Here is a 24,742-nt window from a genome sequence, read left to right on the forward strand (position 1 = left end):
TGTCAGAGAACTACAGTGAGGATAGGATAGGTAGGCATGCTTGTGAGCCAGGCGGTAAGAGATAAACTGTAAACAGCCTGGCTTCTAGTTAGGAAGCCGTAAGTCCTGTTGCCCCCAGGAGTACACCCGGATGGTCCTAAGAGACTAAGGAGATCTCAGGGCCGTCATATGCTTTACACCCGACAGAGTGCTTGGCACATGGTGGGTTTATAGTAGTAGAATTAGTGGAAAACAAACCAGCCCCAAGATTGTCCCAAAGTATAACTAGCTGAAAGGAAGAGAGAATCATTTAAAAATGTAATAGTAGGCCAGGCATGGTGGCTCACACCTGTAATCCCAACACTGAGGTGAGGTGGGTGGATCACTCAAGGCCAGGAGTTTGAGACCTGCCTGGGCAGCATGATGAAACCCTGTTGCTACTAGAAATGCAAAAATTAGCCTGGTGTGGTGGCACGTTCCTGTAATCCCAGCTACTCAGGATGCTGAAGCAGGAGGATCACCTGAGTCCCAAAGGTCAAGGCTACAGTGAGCCATGATGGTGCCACTGCACTCCAGTCTGGGTGACAGAGCAAGACCGTGTCTCAAAAGAAAAAAAAATTTGAGATTCACATACCATAAACCATTTTAAAGTAAACAATTCAGCGACATTTAATATATTCACAATGTTGTGCAACCACCCCCTCTAATTCCAGCAAGAAAGAGGATCAGTGCTTTTCAGACGCTTTTGATCAGTAGTGGTGGATCTACCTGAAGGAAACTTGTGAGCCTTCTCCCCAGAAAAAGGCATATCTGCATAACTGCATGCAGCTTAGGTTCACAGATGCTGAAGCCCATCCAGGGATCCCAGGGTAAGCCCTCAGTTCGTGGTTGGCTCTCCACTCTTCTGTAGAGGCAACCTCATCATCGTCAGAACCCCCTTTAGTGTTGAGGCCCAGGTGGCATGACCAGAGGCTGAAGAAGCACACACGATAGACGTGAGCCTCACCGCTGGAGAGGACGAGAAAATCTTGATCAGGATTGTCCTGCACAAGACTTGACCTTCTTAAGGCCATCTGCACATTCCATGAATCTTTCCACCTTGCACGACAAAGCAAGCTGGGGGGTCCCCTCAGACCGATAAAGGAAATAGGCCAGGCTACTCCCTCAAGGTCATAATGGATTCAGCAGTAGGCCAAGAACCCAGGACTCCCTCTGGGGCTGTTTGTACAGCATGCTCCTGTTACATGGGAACCCGCAACATTGAGTACCATTGTCAGCACAGTGCCTCCAGACAGGCACTGGAAATCTGCCTGGGGTGGGCCCCCCAGGGTGGTGAGAGGGTTTCAGTGCCTACAAGGCTAATCGTGGAAGGATTCACGTGCGGAAAAGATTAAGTTCGAGCGATGCAGAGAAGCAGAAGGGAAGCCAGTTCCATCCTAACGTAATTTTTCACTCTTTTTACTGATAATTTAGTATTAGTAAATCATAATTTACTAGTTCTAATTAGTAAATAATACTAGTAAATACTACTAATAGTAAATGCTAATAATTAGTAAATGATAGTTTTTTTCAGTCTTTATGCTATTTGGAAAAATAAATGGATATCCAACACACCCAGCGAGATAGTGATTTCCCCATCCTTGGAAGCATTCAGTAATTTATTGGAGATGTTAACAGAGGAGATCAAAGTAAGGGATGGAATGGGAACAAAGTGATTCTTTTTTAAAGGTCTCTCATTACCTTGCAGACCCACAGGATTGCGCTGATGATTTCAGATATTATTAGCCAGCCCAACCCCAAACAGCCCTCTATTCTTTAAACTCATTGACTGAGTCTAGGAGATACATGTTGGAATTAACGTGACTTTTAAAAGCTCCGATTCCCTGGCACTCTTTATCCATACTTCAGACTACCCAGGTGTTCTCTGCTTCAGTAAAATCAAGGCAATGAGGACACGAGATTTTCATTTTGTAGCTGATGTTTAGCAGAATTACCCATTTTCCTCATGCATGAGCCCCAGTAAACCCATAAGACGACAACCCCACCCCAAAGCCTATAAACCTCTTAGCTGGACGCCTCCACCCCGCCCCCACCTCCCCTGCCCGGCAAGCCGGCTGCTGTGTTTAGTGTTTGGAGATGAAACACAGAGTTCAAAGCATTGTCTCACTGGAAGCCAACCCCAGAGGAACAAGCATGCTGTATCCACTGGTGCCCAGACTCTGAGAATTCATAGACCAGTAATTCTCAAAAATAAATCTAGGGGAAGATTGCCAGCTTTTAATTTTTGCCAAGTAAGGACGTTTTTCTAAACTACCACATACTCTTGATTGTTATTTCATAAAAAGAACGGACATCTTTGTCCTTATGCTTAGGAACTGCATTCTGAGATACGGGTCAAGTGTCATGATGTCTGCATGTACGTTCAAATGGTTAAAAAGGGAAAAAACAGATACAGAGGAGTGCAGGCAGCAAAATGTTAATTGTCAAATCTTGAAGTTGACTGTGTGGGTGTCTATTGTTGTTCTAACTTTTCTGTGCTGTAAAATTGTAGAATATGCAGAGCTAATGACAGAAGGCAGATCTGTGATTGACTGGGGCAGGAGGGTGGATGGAGTTGTTGATGGAAATGGGTACAGGGAACTTTGGGGAGTGGTGGAATTGATCACAGCGATGGTTACACAATGTATATGATGACCAAAACTCATCAAGCTGTACACTCAAAATGGGTGAATTTTGTTGGTTATTAAATAGATACATTTTACCTCTATATGTATTTGCCTACACTCATCTATGTCTATCTCTATTTCAAAATTCACCCATTTCATATATATATCTCAATGAAGATAGAGAGGAAGAAGAAGAAGAATGACTTGTTTTGTTTTTTGTTTGTTTGTTTGTTTGTTTTTGAGATAGAGTCTCACTCTGTTACCCAGGCTGGAATGCAGTCTCGGCTCAGTGCAACCTCCACCTCCCAGGTTCAAGTGATTCTTTGCCTCAGCCTCCCAGGTAGCTAGGATAACAGGTGCCTACCACCACACCCAGCTAATTTTTGTATTTTTCGTAGAGAAGAGGTTTCACCATGTTGGCCAGGCTGGTCTCGAACTCCTTACCTCAAGTGATCCGCCCGCCTCTGATTCCCAAAGTGCTGGGATTACAGGTGTGAGCCACTGTGCCCGGCACAGCATTTTTTTTTTTTTTTTTTTTTTTTGAGACAGGGTCTCGTTCTGTTGCCCAGGCTGGAATACAGTGACATAGTCACGGCTCACTACAACCTCAACATCCCAGGCTCAAACAGTCCTCTGACATAAGCTTCCCAAGTAGCTGGGACCACTGGCACACACACCACCAGGCCTGGCTAATTTTGTTTACTTTTTATAGAGATGGGGTCTTACTATGTTGCCCAGGCTGTTCTCAAACTCCTGTGCTCAAGCGATCCACCTGCCTCTGCCTCTCAAAGTGCTCAGATTACAGGAGTGTGCCACTGTGCCTGGCCCTATTTATTGTCTTTTTCTTTTTTTGAGACAAGGTCTCGTTCTGTTACCCAGGCTGGAATACAGTGGTGTGTGATCATGGCTCACTACAGCCTCAACCTCCCAGGCCCAAGCCATCCTCCAGCCTTCGCCTTCCAGAGTGCTGGGATTACAGGCATGAGCCACCACACCTCACTTATAATATATAATATAGTTTTGTATTTTAACCTTTCTATTATAGGAGGAGTAAATGATCATAGGAGAAAATGTGAAAAATTACAGACAAGAAGATTTAAACAAAACTTACCATTTCCACCACACAGAGACTACCAATGTTAACTTAAGGTGTATTCTTGCAGAGTATGCATAGGTATAGCATGCATACGAACATGCATGTATATGGGTAAATATGCTCGTATGTATACGCATGTGTGTTTGCATATGCAATGTATATGCATTTTTTTTTTTTTTTTTTTTTTTTTTTTGAGACAGAGTCTCGTTCTGTTGCCCAGGCTGGAATATAGTGACATGCTCATGGCTCACTACAACCTCAACATCCCAGGCCCAAACAGTCCTCTGACATAAGCCTCCCAAGTAGCTGGGACCACTGGCACACACACCACCAGGCCTGGCTAATTTTGTTTACTTTTTATAGAGATGGGCTCTCACTATGTTGTCCAGGCAGTTCTTAAACTCCTGTGCTCAAGTGATCCACCTGCCTCGGCCTCTCAAAGTGCTCAATAAATGTACATATATGTATATATACAGAAATACATAATCCACCTGCCTCGGCCTCTCAAAGTGCTCAATAAATGTACATATATGTATATATACACAAATACATAATCCACCTGCCTTGGCCTCTCAAAGTGCTCTGTAAATGTACATATATGTATATATACACAAATACATAGCCTCTGTGTGTTTTCAAAACGTGGATGTGCGACACGCACCATTCTACAACCTTGGTTCTGTCACAGTCTCTCACCTTTCTACTCCAGGCATTTTACCACAGTCAGATTTTCCCAATGAACCGAAAATGTCCTACACATCCTTTTTGGCCAGTTGTGTATTCAGTCTGGAGCTGCACATGACATCTGGGTGTCGAGTGCCTTAGCATCTTTTAATATAATAAACCCCCCTTTTTTTTTTTTTTTTTTTTTTTTTTTTTGAGACAGAGCAGAGTCTCGCTCTGTCACCCAAGCTGGAGTGCAGTGGCATGATCTGAGCTCACTGCAACCTCCACCTCCCGGGTTCAAGCTATTCTTCTGCCTCAGCCTCCCAAGTAGCTGGAACTACAGGCGCCCACCACCACGCCTGGCTAATTTTTGTATTTTTAGTAGAGACGGGTTTCACTATGTTGGCCAGGCTGGTCTTGAACTCCTGACCTCGTGATCTGCCTGCCTCGGCCTCCCAAAGTGCTGGGATTACAGGTGTGAGCCACCGCGCCCGGCCTAGTAACCCATTTCTATGGCACTGTTTTTTGGATTTGTCTGGCAATTCACTTGTGTCACGTAGCTCATTCCTTGTATTTCCAATAAACTAGAAATGATGTCTGAAGGCTCATGGATTCAAGTTAACCCCAAGGGACACATCCCATGTGGCTGACACCACCGGCAATATGAAGATTGACCCTGGTGTCTGCCATGCACCTTGGGATGACAGCATGATCCATGTGGCATCACTTCAGTCCTACAGTCATTTTCCCATCAACTCTTCACCTGATGGTTTTAACACCAATGAATAATCTTTGTGTTTTAAAATAGGGGTTTTGCAGTTCAGGTATGGTGAGGCCAACAAAAGAATATGCTAAGGATAGGGTGACATTGAAGTGAAGACTCAAAGCAATTGAAGGAGTGAACCATGTCGCCGGCTGTGGGAAGAGTGTTCCAGGAGAGGAAATAGCAAGTGGAAAGGCCTAGACAGAGGTTTAAAGAAAAGCAGGCCAGTGGTGGTGGCTCATGTCTGTAACCCCAACACTTTAGAAGGTTGAGGTGAGAGGATCAGTTGAGGTCAGGAGTTCGAGACCAGCCTGGGCAACATAGCAAGACTCCATCTCTACAAAATTGTAAAGAATTAGCTGGGTGTGGTGGCATGTGCCCGTAGTCCTAGCTACTCTGGAGGCTTAGGTGGGAGGAGCCCTTGAGCCTGGGAGTTCAAAGCTGCAGTGAGCTGTGACTGCACCACTGCACTCCAGCCTGGGTGACAGAGCTAGATCCTATCTCTAAAAGAAAAGAAAACAGAGTCAGTACTCTGGAGCGAAGTGGACAAGGGAGAGAGAGTGGTGAGAAATGAAGTCAGAGGTAACGGGGGGGCCAGAGCATGCCAGACCTGGCAAGCATTGTCTAGACTTAGATGGGAAGCCACTGGAATGTTTGAGTGGATGTTGATACCCCAAATGTTGGAACAAGCTTTCTGCATATACTCGTTTCATTCCCAAGTCAGTCCCCCATGTAAGTGTGTTAGTGGTCACAGAGTCCCCTCCATCCATTCCCTGGGTGTTCTTGGGAGCAGGCATTGTTCTGGGCACTGTGAAGACAAAAGTGAGGGAAATGCAATGGCCTAGGCCCTGCCCTCGTGGAGCCTAGACTCCCGTGAGGGAAGAGAGACCGTAGAATAATTCCCAACCAAGAATGAAATGCGGCCAGGCACGGTAGCTCATGCCTGTACTCACAGCACTTCAAGAGGCCAGGAGTTCGAGACCAACCTGGCCAACATGACGAAACCCCAGCTCTATTAAAAATACAAAAATTAGCTGGGCATGCTGGTACACAATTGTAATCCCAGCTACTCAGGAGGCTGAGGCAGGAGAATTGCTTGAACCCAGGAGGCAGAGGCTTCAGTGAGCCGAGATGGCACCACTGCACTCCAGCCCAGGCAACAGAGTGAGACTCTATCTCAAAAAAATAAAAAAGAGTGAAATGCAAGTGTGCCTCCAGTCTGGTCCTGGAGGTTGGGGATAGCTCCTCTCAGGAAGTGACTCCTGGTCAAAGATCTGAAAGGCCAAGAAGAGTCAACAAAGTGGAGAGAGGAGAGGCTTGTTCCAGGCAAAAAGAACAGTGGGAAGGAGGAAGCATGGCAGATGGCGTGGAAGGAAAGGCAGGCGGAGGTTCCAGAGGCTGCAAGCTTTTTGCCTGCATTGTAAGAGCAATGGGTGATTATAAGCAAGGGGTGACAGGTCCAGGCTCAGAAGGTCTCTCTGCCTCTATGTGGAAAAGGGCTTGGAGGGTAGAAATAAATATAGTCAGCTGGGTGTGGCGACTCACGCCTGTAATCCGAGCACTTTGGGAGGCCGAGGCAGTTGGATCACCTGAGGTCAGGAGTTCAAGACCAGCCTGGCCAACATAGCGAAATCCTGTCTCTACTAAAAATACAAAATTAGCCAAGAGTGGTGGGTGGGCACCTGTAGTCCCAGCTACTCGGGAGGCTGAGGCAGGAGAATCACTTGAACCTGGGAGGCAGAACTTTCAGTGAACCGAGACTGCACCACTGCACTCCAGCCTGGGAGACAGAGCAAGACTCCATCTCAAAACAAAAAACAAAACAACACAAAAAAAGAAAAGAAATAGATGTAGTCAGGCCAGTCCTGGGAAGCAAAGGCGGTGCTGGGGATGGGAGGAGGCAGGCAGGTTCCAGAGACTGTGAGGGGATCAGCAGGACTCCTGAAGCCCTCAGTCAGTAGGAGCGGGTGGAGGAGAGGGACAGACCCAGCTTGGTTTGCATAACACCAGGTTCATCTTGAGGCTGACATTTCTCCTTGACCTTTTTGTTTAGTCCCCACCCCCAAGGTCGCATTAGCTGCCTGCTGAGTTTAATCAAATCTCTTCCTGTCCTGGCAATGCCCGGGAATGAAGGGATAATCAGTCTATTTCCAGAATCCAAAGAGGTTTAGAAGAAAAAGTAGCTTTCATTTAGCTGTTGGCCCTCCCACCAACCTTCCCCAAGTGAGCTGGGTGACTCATACATCTGTGAGACCGTCTGTATGGAGACGGGGCGGGGGGTGTCGCTTAATGCTTAGAACTGCTGAAACGACCAGTTCACTGTCTCAGCACTAATCCAACTCTGCTCCTTAAGTGGGATTTGGCTTTTAGACATTGAGACCTGGACGCTGGGCATCCTCGCTAGATCGCCTACAAATTCCCCACATACACAGGCCAGGGGCCTCAGCGGTGCCTCTGCAGGCTCAGCTGGTGCGACGGCACCAGCTTGCTCAGAACAAGGGCTGGCTGTTCATCATCTCAGAGCACAGAGACCCTCTCCTTGCCACCCGGCCCTTGCCACCTGGTTGGTGACAAATCACAAGGTATGTGACCACCACAGGCCAAAACCTTCTCAGAAACCTGGGGCAGGTGTGGGGAAGAGCCAGGATGGGCGTTTTCATGCAGACAGTAGGTCCCACCTTCACCTTTTCTGTGTGGTTTCCATAAGACTTTGCTATTTAAGGAGACTCATGCCATGGCTCATGCCTGGAGTCCCAGCGACTCAGGAGGCTGAGGCTGGAGGATCACTTGAAGCCAGGAATTCGAGACCAACTTGAGCAATACAGTCAGACCCAGTCTGTACAAAAAAAAACCAAAAAACAAAAATAAAAATAAATGAGCTAGACATGGTGTCACACACCTGTAGTCCTAGCGACTCAGCAGGCTGAGGCAGGAGGATCACAAGCCCAGGAGTTCAAGGTTACGGTGAGCTGTGATTGTGACACTGCCCTCCAGCCTGGGCAACAGAACGAGATCCTATATCTTAAAAAAAAAACCTCAGAGTATGTTTAATTCCAGACCACTAAGATGGCCTCTTAATTGTAATACAGAGTGGCTATCTCTTAGTAGGAATTGCTGAATAGAACTTTTGGGATTTTAATATATTCTTTAAAAAAAAAGAAAAATTGGTAGGATCTTGCTATGTCCCCCAGGCCAGTCTCCAGCTCCTGGCTTCAAATGATCCTCTCACTTCAGCCTCCCAAAGTGTTGAGATTACAGGTGTGAGCCACAGTACCCAGCCATTAATATATTCTTGAAAACAGTCTTTATGAAGTAGTTACGTTGTGGTTTTCAGGAACTTTTTTGATTTGTCATTAGACACAGTCACGATAGAACTTTAAATTCAACCTGGCTAAGTGTGAAAACACCAAAGGTTAGCCAGAAAGTAAAACCTCACTGGAATCTAGCTGGACTCCCTGGTGAGGTGTACTGAGAAATGTTTGAAGCTTACCAAGAAAAATAAAAATATTGAAAACACCCCAAATCATGCTGCAGTAAAATACAAACTAAGCAAAGACTCATCAATGAAACTCGGATGTTGAAGCCGGTAGAAGGGAATGGTGAGGGTGCACAGCATCTCGTGAGTAGATTTCATACCCAGGATGTTCTTGACTTGATATTTAGGATTGTCTTACCTTTCTCCAGTCCTCTAACGCCTGACCAACACCCCAAGGTGGTAGAAGTTACCAGGGACAGGTAACATGGCAGCCAGCGGGAAGACCAGCAAGTCCGAACCAAACCATGTTATCTTCAAGAAGATCTCCCGGGACAAATCGGTGAGTGGTGCAGCAGTGAGTGCTTTGATAGAAATTATTGTTTTTTAAAAATGGAGCTTTTGGCCGGGCGCGGTGGCTCAAGCCTGTAATCCCAGCACTTTGGGAGGCCGAGACGGGCGGATCACGAGGTCAGGAGATCGAGACCATCCTGGCTAACATGGTGAAACCCCGTCTCTACTAAAAAATACAAAAAACTAGCTGGGCGTGGTGGCGGGCGCCTGTAGTCTCAGCTACTCAGGAGGCTGAGGCAGGAGAGTGGCATAAACCCGGGAGGCAGAGCTTGCAGTGAGCTGAGATCCGGCCACAGCACTCTAGCCTGGGTGACAGAGCGAGACTCCGTCTCAAAAAAAAAAAAAAAAAAAAATGGAGCTTTTTCAAGTACAGTGTAGTCACAAGCAACGTCAAAACTCTTTGAGGACCAGGGCAGGTGGCTCATGCCTGTAATCCCAGCACTTTGGGAGGCTGAAGTGGGATAACTTGAGGCCAGGAGTTCGAGACCAGCCTGGCCAACATGGCAAAACCCATCTCTACTAAAAATTAAAAAATTAGCTGGGTATGGTAGCAGGCACCTGTAATCCCAGGCTTGGGAGGCTGAGGCACAAGAATCACTTGAACCCAGGAGGTAGAGGTTGCAGTGAGCCCAGATCGTGCCACTACACTCTAGCCTGGGTAACAGAGGGAGACTCTGTCTCAAATAAAAAACAAACCCTGTGAGGGCCAGGGAAGCTTTGTGTCTATTTTCGTCTCTATCTAAGATGGATGATCACTGAGATATAAATGAGCGAATGAACTGCAGAAATACAGGTTCTCTTCAATCTCATCAAGACTTTAGTCCTATGACCCTCAGTTTTCTCCCAATCCCTCAATCCCCACACTGTCTCCCCCACCTCTGCTGCTTTTCCTAGCCGGCCTTGAACCCTTGACCTACTATTTAAACACGGTTATTTAAACAGTGTTCTGTCAGTGTTACCTGTGATTCCCTTGGCCTTTTGCCTATCTCTTGTGTCACCTGCCTGGGTAAAACCCAGACAGTGATCAATGTGACTCCTTCTCTGTGCACTTGCCCCACCATGGGACTCTCAAGCCTCAGCTGGGCCTGCAGGGCCCCAGTCTGCCCCCTTTCCACTACTCTCCAGGAGCACGTTAGATGCTCCAGGTGTGTCCGTGAACTTCCTGGCATGGGGGAGGGTCCACCGTCCAGCGTCTGTGGTTAGCTCCACTCAGCATCTTCTTATGAGCCAAAAAATCTAGCTCAGCACCATCCAGTGCAAGCCACATATGTAATTTTAAATTTTCTAGTAGCCACATTTAAAAAGTAATAAGAAACAGGTGAAATTCATTTTGATGCTATATTTTATTTTAACCCATTATATCCAAAAAACTGTCAGTTCAACTCATAAATAATATAAGAATTATTGAAATCTGGTGTGTATTTTACATTTACAGAACATGTCAATTTGGAATGGCCATATTTCAGGTGTCCAGGAACCACCTTAAGCAGTGGCTACCCTACTGGACAGGGTAGCTTGCCATCATTCTGGTTTTTTTTTTTTTTTTTTTTGAGACGGAGTCTCATTCTGTCACCCAGGCTGGAGTGCAGTGGCATGATCTCGGCTCACTGCAACCTCCGCCCCCGGGTTCAAGCAATTCTTTTGCCTCAGCCTCCCTAGTAACTGGGACTACAGGCACCCACCACCACGCCTGGCTAATTCTTGTATTTTTAGTAGAGATGGGGTTTCACCATGTTGGCCAGGCTGGTCTTGAACTCCTGACCTCAGGCGATCCCCCGATCTTGGCCTCCCAAAGTGCTGAGATTACAGGTGTGAGCCACCGGGCCTGGCCCACTGTGGCTGACTTCTGAAACCCGTATGGGGGCCAAAGAACCTCCCCATCCTTGCTGTGCCACCCAGGAGATCTGGCTTTGCCTGTGTGCTTTCCGCCTTCTCCTTTCCTAGCTAAGGAACTCGGTCATTTTAATCAAGTACTCTGATTCTTTCGTCCTCCAAGCTCTTTCCCAAGTTGTATCTTCCAGTCCATTTTATCTCAACTTCTGGCTGAAGAGGAAACCACTCGTGTTGGTGTCCCACGTTGTTTTCCCCCTCGCTCCTAGATAGACGTCCTTTCCACCCAGAAATGTAGAGGGTTTCTGTAGATAAGTCATCACAGTGGGGAAAAGAGAATTCAATTCCTGTCTCATGTATTCAGATCATTTTGCCAGCGACGTCTGTGTGGCCCCAGGCATGAGGTGCCAGGGCTTTGAGCCCATTTCTCTGTGATTCTCCGGATGCTGCCCTCTTCTTTGACCTTCATCCTCCAGCAGGTGGCTAAATGCCCCTGCTCCGGCGTCTCACCCACACTTGACAACATCCAGAAGGAAGAAGCTGTGGTTTCCTGGGGTCTCTTGTAAGGGTCAGGAAATCTTTCCCAAGCCTCTTCTCCCACATCTCATTGGCCAAAACTGGGTCACATGCCCACCATAAACCAATCCCAAGCCAGAAGAATTAGATGATCACAGTGAATCAGGCCAATCAAGAATCGTTCCCTGGAGCTGGCCTCCTCTGAGCACGCCGCCTGGTGGAAGTTGGTGGTCACTGAACACAGCTTGCAGCTCTTATCCCGAAGAAGGGGTGTGTGGCTGTTGGATGGGCCCCCGAAGGCTGGCTTCAGTCTCCATCACCCACTTCTCTACCTGCCCCCGTCCTGCCCCTGCCCCTCCTGTTGCAGTGGAAGGGGTGCTTTGCTCCCATCTGAAGTTCAGCACCTCTTACACCCTGGGTTTCATGGTTGGCCACCTCAGGGGCCTCAGCCATTGGTCTGGTTGTGTCTGCAGCCTCTCCTCTCTGCCAGTACTTCGTCTGAGCATGAAAAGAAGTACCAGCCGGGTGCAGTGGTTTACACCTGTAATCCCAGCATTTTGGGAGGCTCAGGCGGGTGGATGACCTGAGATCAAGAGTTCGAGACCAGCCTGGCCAACATAGAGAAACCCCGTCTCTACTAAAAGTACAAAAATTAGCTGGGCGTGGTGGCACATGCCTGTAATCCCAGCTACTCGGGAGGCTGAGGCAGGAGAATTGCTTGAACCTGGGAGGCAGAGGTTGCAGTGAGCTGAGATTGCACCATTGCACTTCAGCCTGGGCAACAAGAACGAAACTGTCTCAAAAAACAAAACAAAACAAATAAATAAATAAGTACTGATCTTATGCACCTCAAAACAACCACCAGCTACCCTCGACCCTGTATCCTTTCTAGTTCTTCTTCCCTTGCAACCAAACCTTTTGAAAGAGAAGAAACATGTCCTCTCTTCACCTACCCTCTTCTCTCCCAACCACTCTCCAGTGCCCCTCATCTGCACCACAGTCAGGCTGCCTAACTGGCCCTCCCCTTGCCGATCCATTCTCCACTTTGCTGCTGATATGAGCTAAATCTCAGTGCTCCCTTCTATGAAATGGGCTCCATTCCTATCTCATTGAGTTGCTGTGAGGATTAAGTGAAACCATGTGGCCAAAGTGCTTAGCTTGGCCCTTGATACATGATAAGCACTCTAAATGCTATTTAATTCTTCCAAAAGCTATTTCTCTATTTAGCTTCTCTAAATACTGTTTAATTCAAGTCTTTCATCCTGCTTAAAATGCTTCAACGTCTTCTGAGGTTCTTTCGGGCCACGTCCTATGAGACCATTTCAGCAGCAGCCTGCATCCCCATTCGGTGGCCATTCACCTGCAGGTGAAGCCATTGGCAGTTCCAGAAGCATTCTCAGGGTCCCGGGCTTTGTGTACATCTTGCTCAGACAGCATGCCCTCACCGTCCCCCGTCCCCTGGCTATGCCGTTTGTCCACTGGATAGAGCCTCCTTTGAAAGCAACAGCCTTCCCTCTCTCCTTCCCTCCTCACTGCCTTCCCCTCGGGCTTCATCCCCACCAGCCTTTGCCCTGGCATTTATTCCAGGGGCACAATTGCCAGTTCACTTGTTGGGCTCCCAACCAAAGAGCAGGGACCTTGGGGACCAAGGGGATGTCTTCTTCAGTTTTTATTTTCAGTAGCCAGCAGCTGCTGGGGCCTCCATAGCCGTGGATGGGATGAATGAAAGCAGCACTTGCCTAATTGACAGGCGAAGTCTAGCAGAGGAGACAGGCTCCTGCAGGAACACCCAGAACGCAGTGTGCTGCACGCTGAGGTGGAATCACAGGCCACATGCTCCCGGGGCATCAAAAGTCAGGGGGTGCTGGGCAAAGGGAGAGATGGGGACCCTGAGGTGTCGCCTGAAGCGTGGATAGGATTGCCCCCAGGTGAAAGTGCAGCAGAAGGGCCTGCCTCAGAGTGGAAACAACAGGAACAGAGGCACAAATCTGTGGTGTCTGGGGGAGCTGTGGCAGAGCCACTGTGGCCAGAGGCCCGGGAAGAGCGGAGCTGTTAGAGGGGACACTCTCAGGGTGGCCACGCACAAGGCCCTGGAGTTTATTCCACAGAGAAGGAGTGAGCAGCCACTAGACACTGAGCAGCTGAATAGCAATGTAATAGTTACCATTCCTGCAAGGCAGCCTCCAAATAGGTTGATTTGAGGAGAATTTTTTTTTTTTTTTTTAGAGACAGGGTCTTACTCTGGAGACCAGTGAAGATCTCTTTACCGCTTTGTGGGAGAGCAGGGTTGGAGTACAATGGTGTGATCATAGCTCACTGCAGCCTCAACCTCCTAGGCTCAAGTGATCCTCCTTCCTCAGCCTGCCAAGTAGTTGAGACTACAAGCAGGCACCACCTTGCCAGGCTCATCTTTTTTTTTTTTTTTTGGAGAGATGGCAGGGGGCAGAGGAGGGGGTATCACTTCGTTACCCAGGTTTGAACTCCTGACTTCAGGCGATCCTTCCCACCTCGGTCTCTCGGTGCTGGGATTACAGGCATGAGCCACTGTACCTGGCCAGAGGAGAGTTTTTAAAAGGGGCTGTTTGCTAAGGTGTAGGCAGGTGTGAAAGAAATCACAAGAAATAGCCAGGTACAGTGGTGGCTCATGCCTGTAATCCCAGCACTTTGGAAGGCCGAGGTGGGTGGATTGCTTGAGCCCAGGAGTTTGAGACCAGCCTGGGAAACACGGCGAGGCCCCGTCTCTACAAAAAAAATATAACAAATTAGCTGGGCATGGTTGCATGCAACTGCAGTCCCAGCTACCTGGGAGGCTGAAGTGAGAGGATCACTTGATCCCGGGAAGCAGAGGTTACAGTGAGCTGAGATAGTACCACTGCACTCCGGCCTGGGTGACAGAATGAGACCTTGTCTCAAAAAAAAAAAAAAAAAAAAAAATTTCAAGAAAGAACTCAGTGCGCCACATGGCAGTGACGAGCAGCTGGGCGCTGGCACCTCCCTGGGGCTAAGGGATCACACAAGTCTCAGAACCCCAAGGCCCTCAGGGCTACCTGCCAGGAACTGTGATCCCCATTAGGGGGCTGTGCCAGCCCCAGACCTGGTCACCATGCAGGCAAGGTGGGGGCAAACGTCTGGTCCACCTTGCCCAGAAGCCAGAAGACCAGGGAATCTACTAGGGCAACACACCCTGGTCAGCCCCCCAGAGGGGATCTTGAGGGCAAGGCCAATTCACCCACAGTGTTTAGGAAGCTGGGACTCACTGCAGGAACCAGCAGGTAGCAGTGTGTGTCCTGGTCAGCCCGCTCCTCTCAGATGCCAGGCTTCCACACCACCCAGGCTAATGAGGCCTCCCAAATACGCTTAGCGCTGGGAGTATGAGGTGTCCTACGGAATCTTCTCTGTAAACCAGGGTTCTAGTGGTATTTGCTCGAAGTCGCTTCAGCATCAATCATGCAAGTACCTTAGAGGACACAGGGCCACCCTTCGGGACATCTGATATGGGTGGAAGGGGAGCGTATAGGAGAGGACTTAATGCCAACAAAAATGGTTCAGGCCGTTCCTGGAATACAAAATATTCATTTGAAGAAGGGGGCCAGCCAGGGGGGCCACACTCAGTGAAAGAGTGTGCTCTCATTCGTTGCTGCACTTGGCAAACACTGAATCCCTGTGTGCCTGGGACTGTGTAGTAGATGCTGAAACATGTGCAGAGACTCCGGGTTACCACCACCAAGGCACAGTCCTATGGGTTAAAGTGCTGAGGGCTGGGGAACCCAACCCTGCTCTCCCATGAGTGGGTGGAGACCTTTGCTGCCAGGGGCAGGACAGGGGCAGGGCCTGTGGGCCCAGATGATGGCCATCCCCTCTCCACCCAGCTCCCTCGGGATACGGCTCCAGGTCTACCTGTGCAGAAGTTCACCTGGTGGGATTTCAGGGGCTTCTCCAGAACTCCCACCTCTTTGCTCTGTTTTTTTTTTTTTCTTTTTTTTGTTTTTTTGAGACAGAGTCTCGCTCTGTCACCCAGGCTAGAGTGCAGTGGCACTATCTCTGCTCACTGCAACCTCCACTTCCCAGGCTCAAGAAATTCTCCTGCCTCAGTCTCTCAGGTAGCTGGGATTACAGGCACACACCGTCATGCCCGGTTAATTTTTGTGTTTTTAGTAGAGACGGGGTTTCGTCATGTTGGCCAGGCTGGTCTCAAACTCCTGACCTCAGGTGATCCACCCGCCTCAGCCTCCCAAAGTGCTGGGATTACAAGGGTGAGCCACCACACCCAGCCTGTCCGGAAGTTCTTGTAACAAAGAGGGGATACCTTTCATTCCACAACTGGAAATAAAAGATTTAATATGCAAATGAATGGCACACATCTCATTTGCATATTTTTCTTTTTTTTTCTTTCTTTTTTGAGACTGAGTCCCACTCTGTTGCCCAGGCTAGAGTGCAGTGGCACGCTCTTGGCTCACTGCAACCTCTGCCTCCCGGGTTCAAGCAATTCTCCTGCCTCAGCCTCCTGAGTAGCTGGGACTTCAGGCGCTGCCACCGCGCCCAGCTAATTTTTGTATTTTTTTTTTTTTTAGTAGAGAAAGGGTTTCACCGTATTGGCCAGGTTCAAACTCCTGACCTCGTGATCCGCCCGCCTCGGCCTCCCAAAGTGCTGAGATTACAGGCGTGAGCCACCGCGCCCGGGCTGCTGCTGGTTTTTATCATGGATGCCTTAGCTTAGCATTCTTTGGCTCTCAGACCCACACCCGTTTGTCTTGCAGGTGACCATCTACCTGGGGAAGAGAGACTACATAGACCATGTCAGCCAAGTCCAGCCTGTGGGTAAGTTGCTTGGAGAACATTGTAATGCTGGTTTTCCTTTAAGTCACAGATAACTGCTCACTTTGTATTTTCAAAAATCAGCCTTGCTAATAATCTAATTAAAGAAATGCAAATTAAAACATCAGTGAGTTTCCACTGGCTGAGTGGGAACAATTTTATTTACATTTATTTTTATTTTTTTGAGATGGAGTTTCGTTCTTGTTGGCCAGGCTGGAGTGCAGTGGCACGACCTCGGCTCACTGCAACCTCTGCCTCCCAGGTTCAAGTGATTCTCCTGCCTCAGCCTCCCAAGTAGCTGGGATTACAGGCATGCATCACCACGCCCGGCTAATTTTGTATTTTTAGGAGAGATGGGGTTTCACCATGTTGGTCAGGCTGGTCCCAAACTCCTGACCTCAGTTAATCCACCCGCCTCGGCCTCCCAAAGTGCTGGGATTACAGGCTTGAACCACCCGTGTCTGGCTGGAAATAATTTTAAAGAGTGTGAAGAGACAAAGGACTCATGTCTGGAATGTATGAAGAACGCTCAGAACTCAGCAGTACCAAAAGCAAGATCCTATGAGAAAACGGGGGAAAGACGGGAAGAGACATTTCATCAAAGAAGATACATGAAGACAAGCAAGCACGTGAAAACGTCTTTGGTATCATCAGCCATCAGGGAAATACAGACTAAAGCTACAGTGAGAGTGTATTATACGCCTCCCAAAATGGCTAAAAGATTTCAAGTTAGTGCAAAAGGAATTGCAGTTTTTTGCCATTACTTTCAATGTAGTGGCGAGATCTTGGCTCACTGCAACCTCCACCTCCTGGGCTCAAGCGATCCTCTGTCCTCAGCCTCCCAAGTAGCTGAGACTACAGGCATGTGCCACCATGCCCCGCTAATTTTCGTATTTTTTGTCGAGATAGAGTTTTGCCATGTTACCCAGGCTGGTCTCAAACTCCTGAGCTCAAGTGATCTGCCTGCCTCAGCCTCCCAAAGTGCTGAGATTACAGGTGCAAGCCACTGCGCCCAGCAGCAGTTTCTTAAAACACGAAACACGTACTTACCATATGATCCAACAGTTGCATCCCGGGCACTTATCTCAGAGAAATGAAAACTTGTGTCCTCACAAAAACCTGTACATGATTGTTTGCAGCAGTTTTATTTGTGGTAGCTCCAAACCGGAAAGAACCAAAATGTTTCTCAGAACGTCCCACGTCAGCTTCCTAGTTTTGATATTGTACTGTAATTATGGCAGATGGAGCCATTGGGAGAAACTGGATGAAGGATACTAGGGACGTCTCTGTACTATCTTTGCAACTTCCTGTGAATCTATAATCGTTTCAACACAAAACGTTTTTTAAGGAGTGTAGAAAAACTGGCAGTTTCAGACACTGAATATGAAAATGTGCCTTGGCAAAACACTTTCTGGAAGGTTATTTGACAGCATGTTATCAAAAGCCAAATCCAATTCTATAATTTATTTTTAAAAAGTCATGGAGAGATATAAAGATGTATGTATAAGGATGTTCATCGCGATATTAATTACAATGAGAAAAACTGGAAAAAACCTAGATGCCCTAACAATAGGAAGTGATTAAATAATTGATGGTACATCCATTCAATGGAGTAATATGTAGCTATTAAAATGCTTAGCACATGTTTTCTCTATATGTGTGTGTGTATATATCTACGTGTGTGTATAGATGTATGTATGTGAGTATGAATAGATATTTGCAATGTATAATTGAGTGAGGAAACCAGTTAGCTGAACAGTAAGTACAATAGGATCTTTTTTTTCTTAGTAAAAGCATTCATATAATTAAGTTATATATGTCTGGAAAAATTTTTTTGGGGGCGGGGGTGTGGGGCAGTGTCTCACTGTCACCCAGGCTGGAGTGCAGTAGCATGGTCACAGCTCACTGCAGCCTCAACCTCCCAGGTTCAAGGAATCTCCTTACCTCCTTCTCTCACATAGCTGGGACCACAGGCAGGCACCACCATGCCTGGCCCATGCCCTGCTCTTTTTCTTTTTTCTTTTTTGTATGTTTTGAGAAAAGGTCTGGTTCCTGGCCCATGCCCTGCTAACTTTTTTTCTTTTTTCTTTTTTGTATGTTTTGAGAAAAGGTCTGGTTCTATTACCCAGGCTGGAGTCCAGTGGCATGATCATGGCTCACTGCAGACTTGACATCCCAGACTCAAGGGATCTTCCTGCCTCAGCCTCCTGCGTAGTTGGGACTACAGGCATGCACCACCACACCCAGCTAACTTTTTAAATTTTATGTAGAGACAGGCTCTCATTTTGTTACCCAGGCTGCTGCTAATTTTTTAAAAAGCTTTTTGTAGAGACAAGGATCTCACTGAGTTGCTCAGGCTGCTCTCAAACTCCTAGGCTCGAGCAGTCCCCCTGCCTCGGCCTCCCAAAGTGCTGGGATTACAGGCATTACCACACCTGGCCTGGAAAAATAAAACAAAAGTCTGCACCAAGATCTTCACAATAGGTATTTTTAGGTAGTAGGAATTTGGATGATTTTTTGCCCTTTGCTTAACTTTTCTTTCTTTCTTATAATGAACATGGATTACATGTGCAATTAAAAACATACATAGTTTTTAAAGTAGGTGTCTGGTTTCTTTGATCTTCTCCACCCTCACTGCCCTCTCCCTCTTTTGACTTAGATGGTGTCGTGTTGGTTGATCCTGATCTCGTGAAGGGAAAGAAAGGTGAGATGAAGCCCCTTGTCTCAGACTGGTTTCTGGGTGGAGTGGGCTGCTCTCTGGGTGGCTCTGGGAAGGGGCATTTACGTGGAAGGAGAGACAGGAAGGCAGAGGCAGTGCTCTTGCACATGGAACCAGTGCCAGGCCCGTTGACCCACACTCCCGTACCTAATTCACGTGACATAGGTCCCGTTGACACCAGAGCTCACTCGCTCAGCAAAGTCATTGTCCAGGGTGGCAGATAAGTAGATGGTAGATGGAGCCCAGGTCTGTGGCCACCATCCGTGTATGCTAGCCCCTGTATCGTGTACTTCTGTGCTGGGGCAAACTCAGGAGGGCTCCTGGGGTGCCTAGGACTCAGGAGGACACCAGACCTTGAATGAATGAGGGGAGAGCGAGTGGACAGTGTTTCTTCCAAGTCAGTGGCGAGGGGCAGTTACTGTTGGGGCCGACGGGCAAAATTCTCAACCAACACCACAAAGGGGGAAATGATGCCTGCTGGGAGACGGGGGGAGTAAGACCCGGAATTTATGATGACACTTACTTTGATGGTTCTGAACCAGTGTCACGCTGCCCTTGAAGATTTCTGGCAGTTTTGATGTGTGTGGTAAGTAATTTGTTACTAATAACAGTTGCATAAACCAAATTAGAACAGATTCCAGCTATCCTTGTGATAATGTCACTGACTCAGTTCCATTCTAAATATGCCTTTTTGAGTGTTGCTACTGGCAACATCAAGGAATTGTCGAGAACCCTGGATGTGCCACTGGAATATGTCAGCTGTGGGGCCATCAGCATCGAGAGGGGCATGGCTGAAATAGGGCCCCAAACGGGCCCCTCTGTCTTCTCCACCTTCCTCCTGGATGCCCTGCTCCTCTCTGGACCAGGAGACATCTGGTTTGAGCCCCGAAAGCCCATTTCCTTGACCAGAGAAGGGCGCCTGTTCTCAGGGAAAGCCACAGCACAGGACAGCTGTCAAACCAGGTGGTCTCTGGGCGCCTTCTTAGTCCTGACCCTGAATGAGGGGCCAGTGAGTGGCCACCGTTTCTTCTGAGTCAGCAGCGAGGGGCAGTTACCTTTGGGGCTCGCAGGCAAAATTCTCAACCAACAGCTGCCACCACTTGGAGGGGCCACTTCTGATACGCTTTATATTTGAGAGATACGCACTTCGTGTCTTTTTTAGAAGGTGTAGCGAACTTCCATACAGTTTTTTGGTCCACTGGGCGTGCACTTTAAGTCTGTTCAACAAGTGGAATTTTCAGAAGTGGGGGTTTGGAGCATGCTCAGTACGTTTCAGAGCAGTGTGAAAAGGAGGCTGGAACTCCAGCCTTCTCAAGTCGGACTTCGCCTCCCCATGTGGCCTGTGAGCCTTCTGCCTCCTCGCTCAGCCCATGATTGACTCCGGCCCACATCTGCTTGGCTGCCCAGGACTGTTTCCCTCTGCATCTTACCTTCTTCCTTCATTCGTCCGGACATCCTGCCCTCCAGAACCTGAGCAGCCAGCACTGTCTCAAAGCCTCTGAGGCCACGGAGCTAGGGAATGAAGGGGACGGGCAGGATGGAGGGGACCGGGTCCTCTGTCTGCAGATTCCTACCATTCTGACAACATGACACAGTTGGGAGGAAGATGCCAGGATCTCCCGTTAGAATGGTGAACCCTCACGAAGGGGTTGATTCTCCAGAGCGGTGTGGAGTAGCTGGGTGGCAGGGTTCTCTCCAGTCCCAGCCCGTATCCTTTCCAGATGCTAAAAGTTGAAAACCCGTGCTCACTGCCCACTCCATCGGTGGTGGTGGGTGCCAGGCTGAGGGCCAAGTCCAACCCTGCCTTCATCTCCTTTGCAGTGTATGTCACTCTGACCTGCGCCTTCCGCTATGGCCAAGAGGACATTGACGTGATCGGCCTGACCTTCCGCAGGGACCTGTACTTCTCCCGGGTCCAGGTGTACCCTCCTGTGGGGGCTGCGAGCACCCCCACAAAGCTGCAAGAGAGCCTGCTGAAAAAGCTGGGGGGCAACACGTACCCCTTTCTGCTGACGGTGGGTGACTCCTCCAGCCGGCCCTGCTTCCTTCACCCGCAGCACGTTATCATGTAGATGGGGGCGAAGGGAAGGGGACGGAGGAAGAACTTCACATCCGCGGCCTGGAAATTGCACCCTTGAAAGAAATTCGAGATTGCATGGTCTGTGATTGTCTTTTTTTAAGTCTTTGAAAATAGCCTCTCAGCCTTTGAAGGCACCCTTTCAACCTACCGTTTACATATTTCCCTTCACCCGACCCCCTAATTACATGAGCACGTGTTGCTCCTTTGCTTGCTAAGCTCGAAAACGAAAGCCCACAGAAGTGCCCCTCGGCCCTGGGGAGTTCTGAGCAGGAAGGGGTTCCCTACGGGACAGGAGAGCTTAGGGAAGTAAGATGTCATCTTTTCCCTTGCCCGCAGACTGGGGGATCACAGGAGATATCTTCATCTTTCTGGGGGCCCGTCTCTCATCCATTGAGACCTGGCTACCTACGGTGCCAGTGTGCAAACGCTCTGAAGTCTTGGGCGTGAGCTCAGTTGGGGAAGCTACCATTCCGTTTATTAGCATGTTTATTTGTCTTAAGAGCATATACACTTCCAAAGTTACATGGTTCAGCCTTAAAAAGGAATGAAATTCTGTTCTGTGCTACACCATGGATGAATCTTGAATACATTATACTAAATGAAAGGAGCCAGACACAAAAAGACAAATGCTATATGGTTTCACTTACGGGAGATACCTGGAGTAATCAGATTGATACCGACAGAGACAGAATAGTGCTTCCTATGGGCTGGGGAGTTGGAGGATGGGGAGTTGGGGTTTAATGGGAACAGAGCTTCAGACTGGCATGATGAAAAATGTTCTAGTGATAGATAGTGGTGATTACTGCAGAACACTGTGAGTATACTTCATGCCAATGAACCATAAAAATAGCTTAAATGGTAAATTTGATGTTATTCTCTGTTTATCACAATTGTTTTACAAAACCACATTTACGAAAAAGTTATAAGGTCCTGGGTGCTCCCAAGTACCTGTGCTGGGAGTTTGAAATGACATGACCTTTTAGAGACAATATGTCAACATGTATTGAAAGCCTTAAAAAATGTACTTCTCCGAGGTCAGGAGATTGAGAGCATCCTGGCTAACATGGTGAAACCCCATCTCTACTAAAAATACCAAAAAAAAAAAAAAAAAAAAAAAATAGCCAGGTGTGGTGGCGGGTGCCTGTAGTCCCAGCTACTCTAGAGGCTGAGGCAGGAGAATGGTATGAACCCGGGAGGCAGAGCTTGCAGTGAGCCGAGATTGCTCCACTGCACTCCAGCCTGGGTGACAGAGCGAGACTCCATCTCAAAAAAAAAAAAAAAAAAAAAAAAAAAAAAAAAAAAAAGTGCTTCTCTTTCTAGCAGTGCAGCTTATATAATTAATTGGCTAAAACTGATTTATTACCGCATTGTTTATAATGGCAAAGAAAGTAAAGACTACTTCAGTAGCCAGCAAAGGGGACTGGCTACATTAAATGTATATTCTAGAGCCCTAAAGCAGATGATTCAGAACTATATTTTATGATGTGGGAAAATGGTCACAGTCCTTTCTGAAAAGGACTAGAATTAATGAAGTGAGTAAACAGACTACAGAACACGATCAGTACTTTGTCCCATTTCTGTAAAACGTCTTCTCACATACACATATTTAGGCATGGCCGGGTGTGGTGACTCACGCCTATAATCCCAGCATTTTGGGAGGCCAAGGTGGGTGAATTACTTAAGATCAGGAGTTTGAGACCAGCCTGGGCAACATGGTGAAACCCCATCTGTAGCAAAAATACAAGAATTAGCCAGGCATGGTGGTGTGTGCCTGTAATCCTACTTACTCAGGAGGCTGAGGCCTGAGAATTGCTTGAACCCGAGAGACAGAGCTTGCAGTGAGCCAAGATCATGCCACTGCGCTCCAGCCTGGGTGAGAGAGAAAGACTCCATCTCAAAACAAAACATACATATTTGTGTGTACAGGCAGGAAATTTTGGGAAGGTTATGTTAGCAACATGTATTTGGGTGTCAGGAGTATAGGTGAATTTTTTTTCTTGCTTATCATCTTTATTTTCTAATTGTTACATGATTATATATTACCTATGGAACAGCCCCTTCTGAAATAAATGATTTTTCATTTGTTTCTTTCCACAGTTTCCTGACTACTTGCCCTGTTCAGTGATGTTGCAGCCAGCTCCGCAAGATTCAGGAAAGGTTAGTTCAAGAAGAAATGCCATGGTTTCATGGATTTGTTCATTCCTTCAATAGACGTTCTTTTTTTATTTTTATTTTTTTCTGAAACAGGATTTTACTTGGTCGCCCATGCTGGGGCGCAGTGGCACAATCTTGGTTCACTTCAGCCTCTGCTTTCTGCGCTCAAGCAATTCTCCAGCCTCAGCATCCTGAGTAGCTGGGGCTACAGGTGTGTGCCACCACGCCCAGCTAATTTTTGTGTTTTGTGTGGAGACAGGGTTTCACCACATTGACCAGGCTGGTCTCAAACTCCTGAGCTCAAGTGATCTGCCTGTCTTGGCCTCCCACAGTGCTGGGATTACAGGTGTGAGCTACCGTGCCCGGCCCATTAGTCTTTTAAAGATAGCTTTTCATCATGGAAAATTTCAAACACACTCAAAAGTAGAGTGACCAGTAGAAAGATCCTCTATGAACCCATCACTCATCTTCAGCAATTATTAATCATGAACATCCTTGTGAACAAAATCACAGAGTCCCGACCCCCATGAGTCTCACACATTAACCGAGAGCACCAGGTAAACCCAAATAACAAGGAACTACATGGCATGTCAGGTGGCCACAGATGCTGTGGAGAACAAGAGGCTTGTGAGAGGCAACGGGAGTATCCGGTGGGATGTGTGTTGAGGGTGTTTAAAGCCATCCTCTAATGAGGCCAAGGAGAAAGCCACAGTCTCCCAGGGGAGCGCCTTCCAGGTAGAGGGCGCACCTCACCTGCTGTGTTCCGGGGGCAGTGAGGAGGCTGCCTCCTGAGTGAGACGAGCAAGGGATGGAAGAGGAGGCCAAGTGCAGTGACTCAGGCCTGTCATCCCAGCACTTTGGGAGGCTGAGGCGGGTGGATCAACCCAGGAGTCAAGACCAGCCCGGGCAACGTGGCAAGACCCCATCTCTCCAAAAACATACAAAAAATAGCCATGATTGGTGGCACATGCCTGTAGTCCCAGCTACTTGGGAGGCTGAGGTAGGACTGCCCTTACTTAAGCCCAGGAAGCAGAGGCTGCAGTGAACTGTGATCATGCCATTGCACTGCGCTCTAGCCCGGGCAACAGAGTGAGACCCTGCCTCAGAAACAAACAAACAAAAAGAAAGTGGGAAGCTGAGGTTAGAGTGGAAGGGGAGGTGTGGCCAGATCATGAAGGGCCTTGTCAATGTTGTAGAGACTTGGGTTTTTGCCTGAATGAGATGGGAGCCATTGGCAGGCTGTGAATGACAGGCGCTGACTTTCCAAATGGTCACTATGGCCACAGAGTTGAGAATGGAGTTGAGTTGGCCAAGCATGTGCTTTGGGGGCTGATGGTGTGTTAGAGAGGAGTGAGCCAGGTGGACGGGGCTCCAGCATGGAAGGAGGCAGTAGGGACAGGGGGAGAGGGAGGTGCTAGGACCTGTGGGTTCAGGCCCTGTAAGCCACTGGGTCTGGGATTCATGAGGAAGGGAGCTACACAGATACAACTGAGGGCAGAGTGGCAGGTTCTGTAGCTGGATTATGGGCTGGGCAGTGATAGGTGATGACAAGGGCAATGTTTTTGTCCTGGGGCATCTGACCCGTTAGCGGTTTGTGAAATCAATGTTGTGGATCCAAAAATGGCATTTTAA

The 24,742-nt window shown here is 48.0% G+C and overlaps 1 protein-coding gene across 5 annotated transcripts in view; it reads left to right on the forward strand.

The window, feature by feature from the left end:
* Nucleotides 1-572: 572 nt before the first annotated feature.
* The window catches only part of SAG (S-antigen visual arrestin), a 48,188-nt gene continuing 24,018 nt past the window's right edge, over nucleotides 573-24,742 (forward strand). For 4 of the 5 annotated variants that reach the window (XM_023188603.3, XM_031936545.1, XM_023188604.2 and 1 more), the window contains exons 1-5: nucleotides 6,902-8,985; nucleotides 16,100-16,160; nucleotides 18,817-18,861; nucleotides 20,698-20,891; nucleotides 23,054-23,113. In XM_023188603.3, coding sequence (XP_023044371.1) covers nucleotides 8,911-8,985; nucleotides 16,100-16,160; nucleotides 18,817-18,861; nucleotides 20,698-20,891; nucleotides 23,054-23,113 — 435 coding nt within the window. In that variant the 5' untranslated portion in view covers nucleotides 6,902-8,910. Of the gene's footprint in view, nucleotides 849-6,901; nucleotides 8,986-16,099; nucleotides 16,161-18,816; nucleotides 18,862-20,697; nucleotides 20,892-23,053; nucleotides 23,114-24,742 lie in introns of those variants that run through there. The other variant, XM_031936546.1, reaches the window with a different exon arrangement.

Source organism: Piliocolobus tephrosceles, chromosome 11, assembly GCF_002776525.5.
Source record: "Piliocolobus tephrosceles isolate RC106 chromosome 11, ASM277652v3, whole genome shotgun sequence".
NCBI lineage: Eukaryota > Metazoa > Chordata > Mammalia > Primates > Cercopithecidae > Piliocolobus > Piliocolobus tephrosceles.